This window comes from Lepidochelys kempii, chromosome 17 (genome assembly GCF_965140265.1).
Source record: "Lepidochelys kempii isolate rLepKem1 chromosome 17, rLepKem1.hap2, whole genome shotgun sequence".
Lineage (NCBI taxonomy): Eukaryota > Metazoa > Chordata > Testudines > Cheloniidae > Lepidochelys > Lepidochelys kempii.
In genome coordinates this window covers 22,270,905-22,285,786 of record NC_133272.1, presented here as the reverse complement: position 1 = coordinate 22,285,786, position 14,882 = coordinate 22,270,905, and the positions used below count along the sequence as shown (strand labels likewise).

General features: G+C 48.9%; 1 protein-coding gene across 1 annotated transcript in view; it reads right to left on the bottom strand.

The window, feature by feature from the left end:
* LOC140899888 (maestro heat-like repeat-containing protein family member 2A) overlaps window positions 1-14,882 on the bottom strand; it is a 64,505-nt gene that overhangs the window by 39,719 nt on the left and 9,904 nt on the right. Inside the window, exons 3-6 of the mRNA XM_073316147.1 lie at window positions 2,504-2,646; window positions 1,649-1,777; window positions 537-699; window positions 300-398 (exon numbers count right to left, since the gene is read on the bottom strand). Of these exons, the coding sequence (XP_073172248.1) occupies window positions 300-398; window positions 537-699; window positions 1,649-1,777; window positions 2,504-2,646 (534 nt within the window). The remainder of the gene's footprint in view (window positions 1-299; window positions 399-536; window positions 700-1,648; window positions 1,778-2,503; window positions 2,647-14,882) is intronic.

Sequence of the window (14,882 nt, the reverse complement as noted above, 5' to 3'; positions counted from 1 at the left end):
AGAACCCAGGCATCCAGACCATATTCTCCCTCCACTTCCTCCGCCTCCATAGACTAGAGACGGGGTCAAGAGGCAACGCTGGGGTCTAAATCAGGGTTACACACCCAGAGTCCAGGGCTGTTCAGATCCTAGGGTTTGGTCTTTATAAAGATGGTTCAATCTGCTAAATCGGGGTCCCACTCCGGCTTCGATGTGGGAACACACACATCCTGGTCATGGGGTGCTGGGATCCGGGGCCGGACCAGCTCCATCTCTACCCACCATCTAGAACAAAGGGTTGCCCCAAGTGGTCCCCTCACCAGTGCAGAAGGCCCCTTGTCTCCTGCTGTCATCTATCCCTCGCATCACGGTCTGCATGGTGGTCAGGGTGATGCCCAGGAAGGGGACACACCGGTACACTGCACAGAGAGAAGACCCAATCAGCCAATCGGAGATGGAGGGGACCGGCTCCCAGCCAATCGCAGGCCCAGGGACACTGCAGGGTGCGAGCATCCCCGAAGCACTGGGCCCATGCAGGGGACAGGGCGGTCCCGTACCGCTGGCAGCTATGACCTTGCCCAGGGTGAGGAGGGTGAACTCTGCTGGCAGCACAAAGGGCCTCAGGTGTTTCTGGAGCTCCCTCATCACCGGGCTGAAGCAGCAGCCAGCGAGGGCGGCCAAGGTGTCACTGGCAGCCGCCTGGAGCTCACTCAAGGCCTCCTGTGGAATGAACAGCAGAGCCGATTAGTCATCCAGAGTTGTGGGGGCATAAGGGCACCAGCCCCAAGGGGGGATGTGCCCTGGCTGAAGTGGCAGGGGCTCAGGTACTAGAGGGGCATTCTCCGAACACCATGAGAGGTACTGACCCCGCAAGGTGGAGAATATTTGGCATGGCCTCTGCCTAGGATGGGTCCCCTTCTCTTCCTGGGTGACCTCCCACCTTGCCTTCTCCCTTCAGTGAAGCTGGCCCACTGGGCCAGAGCACCCCGACATGCAGCCCTGTAAGTGCCCTTCTTCCAGCCTGTCTGAAGCCACCATTGGGATTTGTGCAGCGTCTCAGGCCAAGAGCCACCAAGGAGATTTACATACAGCTCCTCTAAACTCAATGGGACTTGTGAGTCTAAAACCCCTAGGGGGCTTTGAAAATCTCAGCCCTAGCCCAGCATGTGCCCTGGAGAGGCCCCACCCCAGACAGGAGGTCCTGGTCAGATGTCTCTTTGGAGCAGGGGGTTTGGCTCTTCCAAGCAAACTCCTGGGCTTTTCCTCTGGGCAGAGGCACTTTGCCCTGAACCTGATCCTGTGGGTGAGCGGAGCTGGTGTAACAGGGCACGACCCCACGGACCCCAATGGCACTGAACCCGCTCAGCCCAAATGGGAGCCTGGCACGACCCCACTGGCGGTGGACCCGCTCACTCTGTGTCTCCTGAAGGAGTCTCTGGCCCAGGGGAGGTTCTCGGGGGAGCTGTGGGCTGCCCCCTCTTCTGGCCTCCGTGCCTAGCATGGCGCATCTCCTGGTAGGATCCATACGGGTGACTCTCGCTGAGGGAGCTGGGAGCCCTCTCCAGAGGCCTGTATCCCACGCGGGGCCTGGGGGTTGGCTCCCCCAGACCCACGGAGGGAAGCTTTCACCGCGGGAATCCCCTGTAGCTGCCCTGGGAGAGTCACTCACCTCTGGAGCTGCCCTCATCTGCTGGGAGGCCACAGCAATGAGGCTGCCGATGAGTCCTGCCTCCATCTCCTGCTCCAGCAGCATGGTCCTGAGGCCTTCGTATGCCGCCACCTTCTGCCTGACAGACACCTGGAGCGGAGAGCCCAGGGGTGGGGAGAAGGTCAGTGGAAAGTGGCCTGTGGCTTGGGGCACGGAGCCAGCTCCCAGGGACACCTGCAGGGCTCCAGTCAGGCCAGGAAATGGAGGCATGTGTGAAGCTGGGCTGGATTCAGCTCCCACTTACACCAGGGACCTCTGGGGAGTCCCTACAGATTCCCCTGCATAGCAGGGATCAGGGTCGGGCCCTGACTGCCCAACACCTGGCTCTGATGGACCATGAGGAGCTTGGGGGATATTGCACCCGCATTCAAATTAACCCCTTTGGCCACTGTGATGCTGGTGTGAATCCAGAGTAGCCCCACTGAAGTGCATGGAGTCACTCCAGATTGAGTGGCTGGAACCTGGAGCAGGATGTGGCCCTTTGTTTCTAAAGCTCCTTCCATGGGGGGGACTCAAAGTGATTTCCAAACACAGGGACAATCCCAACTCTTCTGATGTCAGCAGCCCACTGGCTCCAACAGCATGGAGGGGAGCAGCGTTTGGTCCTCGTATGTAGGGGTCACTTCACCTGCCACTGAAGTGCAGCCACCTCTGGGGAGGACAAGCACTTTTTAACTATTCACAGCAACACAAGGTAGAGCAGGAAGTGTCCTGGTGAGACACACAGTGCTTGGGGGCATTAGCTTTTGCTGTAGGTCAGCTGGCCAGCCACATGGAGACAGACAGGCCAGTGTGTCACTAAAGGAGCTGCTTTACCTCATCCTGCTGGAGGATCTGGACTAGGAGGGAGGCCACAGCAGCTGGCTGGACCCTGGTTGCCTGCATGATGCGTGCCACAATGTCCTTGTGGTCTCCCTCATCTGCCAGCCACAGGAGGTTGGAGATCCAATGGTGCAGACCTGCAGAGCGTTGACACGAGGCATGCAGGTGGTTATTACCCCAGAGCTGCAGGGGGCTGGGAAGGGGCCAGCATTACCCTGGTAACCAACAGGCAGGCCCTGAGCACCCCAGCCCCTGGCCCTGAGATCTCAGCTCAGCATCACTCAGCCTATCAGCTAGAGATATGCCTGGAGGGTGACTTGCCCTCAGACTGCCCCAGCTCTGGGTTAAATGGGACCTGGACCCAAAGTGACCCTGCACTTGGCTTGGGTTTGGTTCCCCTCAAACAGCTAAAGCCCAGGAGTGAGTCTGACTTGATTCCTCCCTCACTCCCCTCCCCAACCAGACACCCAGGGCCAGATCCCACCTTCAGGGATGCTGGTAGGCTCTGGGAGCTGCTTTGGGCAGTTGGAAATTCTCCTGCCTTGGTCGCTGGGTGTCCCTGGGCTGGGCAGAGGCCACTCCATGGGGTTGGGGAGCAGGGCCTGCAGTGCACACGATACCCTTGTCAAGGACAAGAGAGGACGGATGCTTCCAAGGTTCCTTTGCACCCATATCTTGACTTTAGCAAAGTTTTTGATATGGTCTCCCACAGTATTCTTGCCAGAAAGTTAAAAAAGTATGGATTGGATGAATGGACTATAAGGTGGATAGAAAGCTGGCTAGATTGTCAGGCTGAACGGGTAGTGATCAATGGCTCGATATCTAGTTGGCAGCCGGTATTAAGTGGAGTGTCCCGGGGTCAATCCTGGGGTCAGTAATTGTTCAACATCTTTATTAATGATCTGGATGATGGGATGAGTTGCACCCTCAGCAAGTTCGCAGATGACACTAAGCTAGGGCAAGAGGTAGATACTATGTGGGGTAGGGATAGGGTCCAGAGTGACCTAGACAAATTGGGGGATTGGGCCAAAAGAAATCTGATGAGGTTCAACAAGGACAAGTGCAGAGTCCTGCACTTAGGAAGGAAGAATCCCATGCACCGCTACAGGCTGGGGACCGACTGGCTAAGCAGCAGTTCTGCAGAAAAGGACCTGGGGATTACAGTGGACAACAAGCTGGATATGAGTCAGCAGTGTGCCCTTATTGCCAAGAAGGCCAATGGCATATTGGGCTGTATTAGTAGGAACATTGTCAGCAGATTGAGGGACGTGATCGTCCCCCTCTATTCGACATTGGTGAGGCCTCATCTGGAGTACTGTGTCCAGTTTTGGGCCCCACACTACAAGAAGGATGTGGATAAACTGGAGAGAGTCCAGCGAAGGGCAACAAAAATGATTAGGGGTCTGGAACACATGAGTTATGAGGAGAGGCTGAGGGAACTGGGATTGTTTAGTCTACAGAAGAGAAGAATGAGGGGGGGTTTGATAGCTGCTTTCAACTACCTGAGAGGTGGTTCCAGAGAGGATGGATCTAGACTATTCTCAGTGGTGGAAGAGGACAGGACAAGGAGTAATGGTCTCAAGTTGCAGTGGGGGAGGTTCAGGCTGGATATTAGGAAAAACTTTTTCACTAGGAGGGTGGTGAAGCACTGGAATGCGTTACCTAGGGAGGTGGTGGAATCTCCTTCCTTAGACGTTTTTAAGGTCAGGTTTGACAAAGTCCTGGCTGGGATGATTTAATTGGGTATGGGTCCTGCTTTTGAGCAGGGGGTTGGACTAGATGACCTCCTGAGGTCCCTTCCAACCCCGATATTCTATGATTCTAGGTCTCTTCCGACCCTGATCTTCTATCATTCTATTATAAGTGCTAGAAACCAAGTGTTTTGTGGCGAAAGCCAAGACTCGTGGCAGCGATTGTGCAGCAGGGACCCCAATTCCTGGCACACACAGGGCCCTGCCTCTGAAATCCAGAGGGTATCCCTAAACCCGCTGGGGAACAAACAGGAGAGACCCTGCTTCCTGCCCCAACCCCTTCTGATGTCACTTCTTGGAGTGGTTCCTCTTACCTCCACTGTGCTGTCCCACTGTGTCAGCCATTTCTGCTCTTCCACTCCACATGCCGTACAAATAGATACTTGGTCAGTAGCAGTGGCTAGTGGTGAGTTCAGAGAGTTTCTCTGCATATCACAAAGGAGAATAATTACTGATGGGCTTGAGCCAGTGCCCCTGACCTGTGCACCTGAATGCTGGAGAAGTTTGGGATCCAAACTGGGATCTGGCTCCAAGTTTCATGGTTTTCCCCTTTCTCTGTAATGGATCAAACCAGAAACCCAGATCCAAACACCCCCAAATGCATTATGCGCTCAGTCCAGTTTGGAGTGGGCAGGAGCTCATCACGCAAGAACCATGATCACAACTGACACCGATTGTTCCCCCACCCCGCAAGGCAGTGCAGAGACAGAACACCCCTCTTGCCCCTAGAGGGGTCCATCCAGGGTGGGGCTAAGGCACATTGACAGGGCATCAGGGCAAGAATAGATTTCCCCTGCTGCTTCCCACTGAGTCACCCACATGGATCCTCAGCACTGAGAAGAAACAGGCAACCAATAGCTCCCGTCTCTCCTTGGAGACGCGCCCTGATCCTGCTGTGAACATGGGAGGGGATACTGGCTGTATACCAAGCCTAGGAATCACTTCTATTCCTACCCATCCATCTCTCTAATTTAATCCATCCAATCACCCCATCCATCCAATTATCCCATCCAATCAACCCATCCAATTCACCCTTCCATCCATCTGTTAGCAAATATCACGATTTATGTATGTTAATATGTATTTATGTATGTAATTTTTATGATTTTTGTATATTAAACTCTCATAATTCTTTTATATACTAATCAAAAGCCTTTTTATTTTGTGCACCTCTATATTTATTGCCCTCTACATACGGAAACTAAAATCTTCTTTGTCCTTCAATTGAATCTAATGGGTGAAGGAAAAATGATGGTGTGACATTGTCTAATTAAAATATCATGCAAACCATTATTGCTATCACTATTATATTATCGCAACAAATCTTACACAAAAATATAACTTATGGCCAGAAAGGGTTAAACAGCTTGCAGGCTAACTAACCCAAAGCCAACCTTTAAAGACATGTGCAGAGAAAACATTTGTGTTTTTGTGCATTTACATATGACTGCCTGATGGCTAAATTGCCTTGTGTTAATCTGTGTGAATAATTAACAACAATGCTTAAGAAATGAGGACCTATTGTTCCCTGAGGGATCCAACTTGTCAAAGAAGACCTGAAATTGTAGACCTTGAGTCCTGATCCTGTTTATCTCAGATCTGCTTGAGGCTTCATAGAGGGGAAGCTTAAGCCGTAAGGACTGAGATCCCAGTCCTATGCTAGAACGCCCTGCAATGATATTGGATTATAACCTATGAACTATTTCTAAAACTCTTTGCAACTACAAAGCTCATCTCTGCTATGAATCTGAATCTTAAGAATTAAACTCATGTCTGTACAGATATTGATCTTTTAACCACACTCTCTTTTCTTTTTAATAAATTTTGGTTTAGTTAATGAGAACTGGCTGTAGCGTGTATTTGGGTAAGATCTGGAATATTCATGAACTTGGAAGGTGATGTGTCCAATCCTTCGGGATTGGTAGAACCTTTTCTTTTACATGATGAAATAAGATTTTCAGAAATATTCATCATATTTGACTTGGGTACCTGGATTGAGGCCTGAGGCTGGGTTACTTTAAGGGAACTGTGTTGTTGGTTTCTGGACAACCAGGGAGGTAATAAAGAAGCTGTTTTATGCTGTCTTGGTAAATCTAAGTATTGAAAATATCCACCAATTTTGGGGATTATCTGCCCCATTCTTTGCGGTTCGCCCTAATTGGGTAACCTCAGTTGGCCCCCACCCTGGTCACAGATGGAATGTGTGCAATCTTTTACCCTGACCTTACTAATATAGCCCAGACACCCAGGGAAGGGACCCCCTCAAAATGAATGAAAGGTGTCTACAGAAGTATGTTATGGGAAATTGATAAGGGTACTTAGGATCCAGTTATGTTCTGTGATTGAGAAGAGGTTATTCTTATTGCAGATGGATTCTGTAATGGATGAGATAATGACCCACTGAAAGATGTTTTTAACTCATTAAGAACTCTCAGTTGTCACAGCTGTTATTCATGACTTGGTTAGAGATTCCTTTTTGCTCATCAATCAGGTAAACTGAGGAACATGAGTAATTAGGAAAATAGAACACATGGTAAAATTAATCACAGGAAGATATTTTTCCCTCCAAAAAGAAGTATCTTTAGCTCGCACCCTAGAAAAGGAAAGACAGTTAGATAGCTAATTTGTGAATGAACACTGCCAGTATTCCACTAGACACAGAGGAAAGGCCCAAACTATCTTCTCGTTGCCATCTACTGGGTGTGGTAGAGTATATCTTCTTTCTGCATTCTGTATAGTGCTGCATTAATCTTTTATTAAGTAATTCCATTTGCCCCTGTTATTTGACAATCACAAATCATTATTTCAAACATGCAACACACCCATCCACTAATGATGGCCATTTACTCACTCAAGTAAACCCACTGACTTCAGCAGGACTACTCAGCTGTGGGAATACACCCCAAGGTGTGTAAAATTTTCAGTTGGGCCCTTAGTGAATCATTCTCCTGCCATCCCGTGTGATGACAGTTATAGATAATTACTGACAATGATTACTACTGAAAGACTGAGATGCTGTATCATTTTTTCCTTATGTTTTTCTCCATCAGGATATCTTGTTTTGAACAAAACACTGTTGCCCATCGAGCCTATGGATTTTCTCTTTTCAAATGTTTTGACCCATAACTAATAAGTATCATAATTATTAAATGATTTTAAAAAAATCAGAACCATGTGTAAATAAGCCCCAGGACAGACCCCCTAGATACAAATTCACTTGGAAAACCCACTCCTAGAATTAGCTTAATCCAAATTCTGGGGAGGGAATGGACCTGGATCTGAGATTTTCTTTCTGCCCTACACAGCTGCCAACTGTGGGGCTGGTTACAGACTCAGAGTTTGTCCTCCCCTCCCCACTCTTTCCCCCACCTCCTCTCCTTGACCCAAGCCCCTCGTCTAGTAGAGATGGACTCAAGCCACAGAATTCAAATCTGGATCCAGATTTCCATGTCTGCCCCCCAAGTTCAGGGGTTGTTTGGATCAGAGGATAGGGTTTGGTCCATTATAAAAAGAAAGGTAATTGTGAAATCTGGATCTAGGTTCAGATTTCAAACACGCAAAGGTTTGAGGAGTTGGCTCTGGATTTGAGTTAGATCTTTCTCTGCTCTACAGACATTGCTCAAACCCAATGGTCCATTGTCCAACACACCAGGCCTGCCTGTGTGCCTTGTCATGGAACGTCCCACAAACCTGCACCCCCCAGTCCCAAACCTCTGCCCTTCTCAGTAAATAGCCGCTAATTCACATGGCCCCTTCTGGAATCCCCTGGCTCAGGCACTTACCCACAGAAGGTCTCTCTGAGCTGTACTCACTAACCCTGCTCCCTCTGTAGCCCTTGGGTCTCAAGAAACCCAAGACCCTGCTGCTCCCTCCACACCACCAAGCCAACAGGCACAGAACTGGGGATGCTCCCCCCTCATTTATACTGAGGCTCCGCCCATGGCCACACCCACCTGACCTGTCCCCAGTGTGATTTCACCCAGAGATGCTTTGTGATGTGGTCCCTATGGCAACAGCTGGAGGGGTCACCACAACACCTGGAGGGATGCTGCTGCCCAGCTTGGCCCCACCCCAGTGCAGTCCTGGTAAGAGAAGAGGGTTGAAGGACCCACCCCTCCCCTGGGGGTTTGTTACCACCAGCAGTTACCACGCCTATGCCATCACAGTTATGTCAGAATAGCCCTCTAGCCTAGATGTGGCAAAAACTGACAGAAGGAGCTCAGCTGCTGGTGCAGGAACACCCCCTCCCCAAATGACATTAGCTGCACAGACTAAAGCCCTCTTCTCTTGGCATAGCTGCATCTCACTGGGGGTTTTGTCGGCAGGGCTATGTTCCAGGGGTGTGTGGGCTTTTCCACACCCCAACTGACATAGCTAGGCCAGTTCAAGTTTGAATGTAGACCAAACCTCGAGGCTGGGATGCTGCGCTGAAAATAGCTTCATTTTAGAGGGGAAAAGCAGGAAAGTCCAACCCAACTTAGTGTTTCTTACCCTCTTCAGACTGGCAACCACTTCTACAAAGTCAAAGTTGTTTACACCTCTCTCTCCCCCAACAACTTTTACTGTAAAATTAAGTGTAAAACGATATCCATGATAGCAGTCATAAGGCAACAGAATTGATTTGTGTGTGTGTGTCTGGAGTGGTGGACCAGGAATATTTGATCTTGAAGGGTAAGTATGTGCAGGGAGAGGGGGAGTGAGATTTTCTTTGCTTTAGATTGTAACACAGTTTTCAATGCCTCATGACCCTCCTGATTGCCTTTTGTGACTCTTCCTGGGGGATGGGACCCACCCGTTGAGAAATACTGCTCTAAATTAACTGTCAAGTAAGACCTTGTTAGGTCCACCCACCTCAGAGCTGCTCAGATGGGGAATCTCATTCAATTCATAAACTGGACAGATCAAAAACTCCAACTTTTCAATAAGATCTTTTAGCTCTCATCTTTATGCTCCTAATCAAGAATCCCAGCAATTTGGACTCAGGCTGCCAACCAGAGAAACTTCAGACCTGAGTGGAGACACCCACCTCAACTCAGAGGCAGAAAATCCAGCAGTGTAGAAAGCAGGACTTAACGGATATTAAGATTATATCCATGATATTGAATGACAAATCTGCCATGGCTACTGACAGCAACTTGGGACCAACTTGACCAATATTCAAAAGCCTTCACAATTCAACAGAATCAGAGGAAACATAGAGAAGTTCCTGCCTTGTTGCCTGAAAAGGAATGCAATGCTTATGTTAGGTCTGGCTTGTCCTCAAATCAGAACCCTAGAGTAGTGTGTTATCCCTGTGGGGAAAAGACTTAACTGGTGTTTACCCCACTCACTTGTAGTAAAACAGACAATACAAGATGGAGCCTTTGATGGAGCCTTTTTACTGTTGAGCAACAACTCTGCCTGAAGGACCTGTCAGTACATGCTCTTTCCCACTAGATAAAACATTGGATCCACCCAATGAGGATACTGAACTTTACGAACAGGAAATTTCCCTGGCACAACTGGCTAGAGCAAACCCCTCTTTAGCAGTCTGTGTAATGTGTCTCCATATGCTGTCCATCAGAATTCAGACAGATTTGGGTTTCATAAAGCTTGGCAGCTCAGAGAAACAACGCTCAGCTCCAGAACCTCTGTGTGGAGCTGTGATGTGGTGCCCACGCCATACAAGGCCTTAGCGAGTTAAGGGGACCAGGTCAGACCAGCTGCATCTGGAGGAGGACCCAGGGAGCAAGGAGGACTAATTAAAGAGGAAGCTCAGGTGGACAGGAACAGGAGGAGTCTGTGTAAAGCCCAGCAGCTGACTGTAGAAGGAGGCTGCTGAGAGAGAAACTGCAGTCACTGTTAGGGTAAGAGAAGGCAAGGTAGGAAATAGCCCAGGGATACAGCAGTAAGGGAGAGGACTGGGCAGACCTTGATTGCTCTGGGCTGGAAAAAAGTATAGAGGGAGGCCCTAGGTTCCCCTCCCAGACACTGGAGAAGTGGGACCGTTAAAGGAGCAGTGGAAAAAAGAGTGCCTGGAACAGTGGGTCTGGAGAGACTTTGATGCACATGATCCTCTGGAAGGGGGAGCTACAGTGACCTAGCTGGAGGGCCAAGCCACGAAGTGACAGTAGCCAAGTCCTGAGAGAGTGATGAGTGCTACCAAAGGAAGGGGCATTGGCCTGGCAGAGCTAATCCCCGGATGCAGTCAGAAGGAGGCGTTCCAGCAGTGAGTAGAAAACCCCATGACAGGAGCGGCTGGAGATCAAGGTGAACGATCCTCACCACCATCTCGGGCTATTACTGCATGTGGCAAGAAAGAGATAAGAGAACGCCCTGGAGAGTATGTTCTAGCTCTCTCTTACGCAATACAGCATCTTAAAAGTACTGAGACATTGTGGTCCAGGTGTTCCTAGTGTCAAGAAGGAGTGGGATTCTCTTGAACAGCCCTGCCAAGGCCTCAGGCAGCCTCGTGTTAAAGCTATCTCATAATTACACCAGTAAGGAACCTGTCCATTGCAGGGAAGTTTGCATGTCTGGAATATGTCAAGGTTTTAATGACCCCACAGCTTTTAAGCAGGGATGAAAGTGCCCTTGTTTACACAAAATGTGAGGGAAGAGCCAACAGAGGGTCAAGTCTAGACACAGGCAAAGATGCCCAAACATTCAGGGAGAATGATCACACCAGCCAGATATCTGATGTAATATTTGCTGCCACAGAAAGGCCAAAGGGTGAGGTGCTGTTTTATTGATAGAGGTCTGCCCTGCCTCTACTTAGAGGCATGGACACGGAGACAGTGATACAAAGAGATGAAAGTGACTCTCTCTCATTGTTGCCGGCACCCAGTGCCAGAGGCGAACAACAGCAAGGTTCGTTGCCCGGTGTGCGTCACCCAATAATCACAACGGGGTGGAGAAGCAGAAAAGTTTATTTGCAGCTGCAACAAGGTACAGGGAGAATAGAATCTCAAATCCTGCACACAGAGCAGGAAGTTACACAGGCTTTTATACATCCTTTCTTCAGCATACTTATCCAATAGCAAGCTGTCCTAAGTATCCATATAGCCAGCCAATCCAGTTACCAGCTAGTTCCCTTGTTTTCTGTACCATCTGTTAAACCATACATAAAGCTGCTTTATTCAGCATTGTTCTTTCATATCTGCCCTGTTTGGCCTTGTTTAGTTTCAGGCAGTCTGACTTTGCAACATCTTGTTGCAGATCCTCAGCATAACTGCTGTGAGTTTCTCCAGGCGGGGGGGGGCCAAGGACACTTGGGCCTAGTACACATAACTGCTGCGAGTGCCTCCAGGCGGGGGGGGGGGGGCAAGGACACTTGGGCCTAGTGCGAGGGGGCTTCATCGACACTCATGGTCTTCCATCCCCTCGAGTTACCTAGTGGCCATGCCCAGTGTCCCCAACATCATGACACCTGCTGCTTGTGGCTTTGATGAGACTATGGCACAGAAAGGGGAGAACCTCTGTGTTCTTTTGCAAATCAGAAAGACCTTTCTCTGGCACACAGCAGTGAGTACAATGTCCCTTAGGGTGTCAGTACAGATGCACAGCATTTAAGGATTGGGCCCCACATGCCTGTGAGGGTGTTCTATCGGCCACAAAAATGGAGTATTTCACCACATTGTGTATGCACCTGGTCCAGCTTTAGAATCTACTATATCACTAATTGGTTACAAACTCAGTTAGAAGCTGTAGTGTGGACAAGGCCCATAGGGAGGGGGCTTCCCATTAAATTCCCTGGAAGTACGCACTGCGGGGAGCTGATATTGCATCTTCTATTGCAGAGCATGCCATGTGGCGTAGGGCTCATGCAGATTCCCACTGAGTTGCTGTACTTGGGGCTGATCGCATTCCAGGACGCTGGCATTTTATCTTTAGCAAAAGTGCAGAGCCTTTTTTCTGTGCTTGGCTATTGGGAAGAGTTTGCCTGTATCCAGTTCCAGCAAGGATAGGCCATGTTATCTGCCCCACATTATTACATACAAGGTGTTTGCCTGATTGTAAAGTAGGAGCCTAAAGATTTCCCTTCACGATGCCACTCTTGGTAGTGGAATTTCAGTGTGAAATATTCATAGAATCATAGAATATCAGGGTTGGAAGGGACCCCAGAAGGTCATCTAGTCCAACCCCCTGCTCGAAGCAGGACCAATTCCCAGTTAAATCATCCCAGCCAGGGCTTTGTCAAGCCTGACCTTAAAAACCTCTAACGAAGGAGATTCTACCACCTCCCTAGGTAACGCATTCCAGTGTTTCACCACCCTCTTAGTGAAAAAGTTTTTCCTAATATCCAATCTAAACCTCCCCCACTGCAACTTGAGACCATTACTCCTCGTTCTGTCATCTGCTACCATTGAGAACAGTCTAGAGCCATCCTCTTTGGAACCCCCTTTCAGGTAGTTGAAAGCAGCTATCAAATCCCCCCTCATTCTTCTCTTCTGCAGGCTAAACAATCCCAGCTCCCTCAGCCTCTCCTCATAACTCATGTGTTCCAGTCCCCTAATCATTTTTGTTGCCCTTCGCTGGACTCTCTCCAATTTATCCACATCCTTCTTGAAGTGTGGGGCCCAAAACTGGACACAGTACTCCAGATGAGGCCTCACCAATGTCGAATAGAGGGGAACGATCACGTCCCTCGATCTGCTCGCTATGCCCCTACTTATACATCCCAAAATGCCATTGGCCTTCTTGGCAACAAGGGCACACTGCTGACTCATATCCAGCTTCTCGTCCACTGTCACCCCTAGGTCCTTTTCCGCAGAACTGCTGCCTAGCCATTCGGTCCCTAGTCTGTAGCTGTGCATTGGGTTCTTCCGTCCTAAGTGCAGGACCCTGCACTTATCCTTATTGAACCTCATCAGATTTCTTTTGGCCCAATCCTCCAATTTGTCTAGGTCCTTCTGTATCCTATCCCTGCCCTCCAGCGTATCTACCACTCCTCCCAGTTTAGTATCATCTGCAAATTTGCTGAGAGTGCAATCCACACCATCCTCCAGATCATTTATGAAGATATTGAACAAAACCGGCCCCAGGACCGACCCTTGAGGCACTCCACTTGATACCGGCTGCCAACTAGACATGGAGCCATTGATCACTACCCGTTGAGCCCGACAATCTAGCCAGCTTTCTACCCACCTTATAGTGCATTCATCCAGCCCATACTTCCTTAACTTGCTGACAAGAATACTATGGGAGACCGTGTCAAAAGCTTTGCTAAAGTCAAGAAACAATACATCCACTGCTTTCCCTTCATCCACAGAACCAGTAATCTCATCATAAAAGGCGATTAGATTAGTAAGGCATGACCTTCCCTTGGTGAATCCATGCTGGCTGTTCCTGATCACTTTCCTCTCATGCAAGTGCTTCAGGATTGATTCTTTGAGGACCTGCTCCATGATTTTTCCAGGGACTGAGGTGAGGCTGACTGGCCTGTAGTTCCCAGGATCCTCCTCCTTCCCTTTTTTAAAGATTGGCACTACATTAGCCTTTTTCCAGTCATCCGGGACTTCCCCGGTTTGCCACGAGTTTTCAAAGATAATGGCCAATGGCTCTGCAATCACAGCCGCCAATTCCTTCAGCACTCTCGGATGCAACTCGTCCGGCCCCATGGACTTGTGCACGTCCAGCTTTTCTAAATAGTCCCTAACCACCTCTATCTCCACAGAGGGCTGGCCATCTCTTCCCCATTTTGTGATGCCCAGCGCAGCAGTCTGGGAGCTGACCTTGTTAGTGAAAACAGAGGCAAAAAAAAGCATTGAGTACATTAGCTTTTTCCACATCCTCTGTCACTAGGTTGCCTCCCTCATTCAGTAAGGGGCCCACACATTCCTTATACACAATATTCCTTATACACAATATACACAATTCCTTATCCACAATATTCCTCCATTCCAGGTTGCCATCTTGGCCCCAGCAACTGGAGCAGATCTTACTCTGCCTCTTGATAATCAAGAGGAAACTTCTGTTTCATGTTCCAGAGACATGATTTTGATTGACCTCCTGTCAAGGTTCCTTCCCCATTCTGAACTCTAGGGTACAGATGTGGGAACCTGCATGAAAGACCCCCTAAGCTTATTCTTATCAGCTTAGGTTAAAAACTTCCCCAAGGTACAAACTTTGCCTTGTCCTTGAACAGTATGCTGCCACCACCAAGTGTTTTAAACAAAGAACAGGGAAAGAGCCCACTTGGAGACGTGTTCCCCCAAGCCTTACACCCCCTCTCCTGGGGAAGGCTTGAGAATAATATTCTCAGTTGGTACAGGTGAGCACAGACCCAAACCCTTGGATCTTAAGAACAAGGAAAAATCAATCAGGTTCTTAAAAGAAAAATTTTATTTAAAGAAAAGGTAAAAGAATCACCTCCATAAAATCAGGATGGTAAATACTTTACAGGGTAATCAGATTCAAAACATAGAGAATCCCTCTAGGCAAAACCTTAAGTTACAAAAAGAAACAAAAACAGGAATATACATTCCCTCCAGCACAGCTTATTTTACAAGCCATTAAACAAAAGAAAATCTAACGCATTTTCTAGCAAGATTACTTACTAACTTTACAGGAGTTGTAAGGCTTACATTCCTGATCTGTTCCCGGCAAAAGCATCACACACACAGACAACCCTTTGTTCCCCC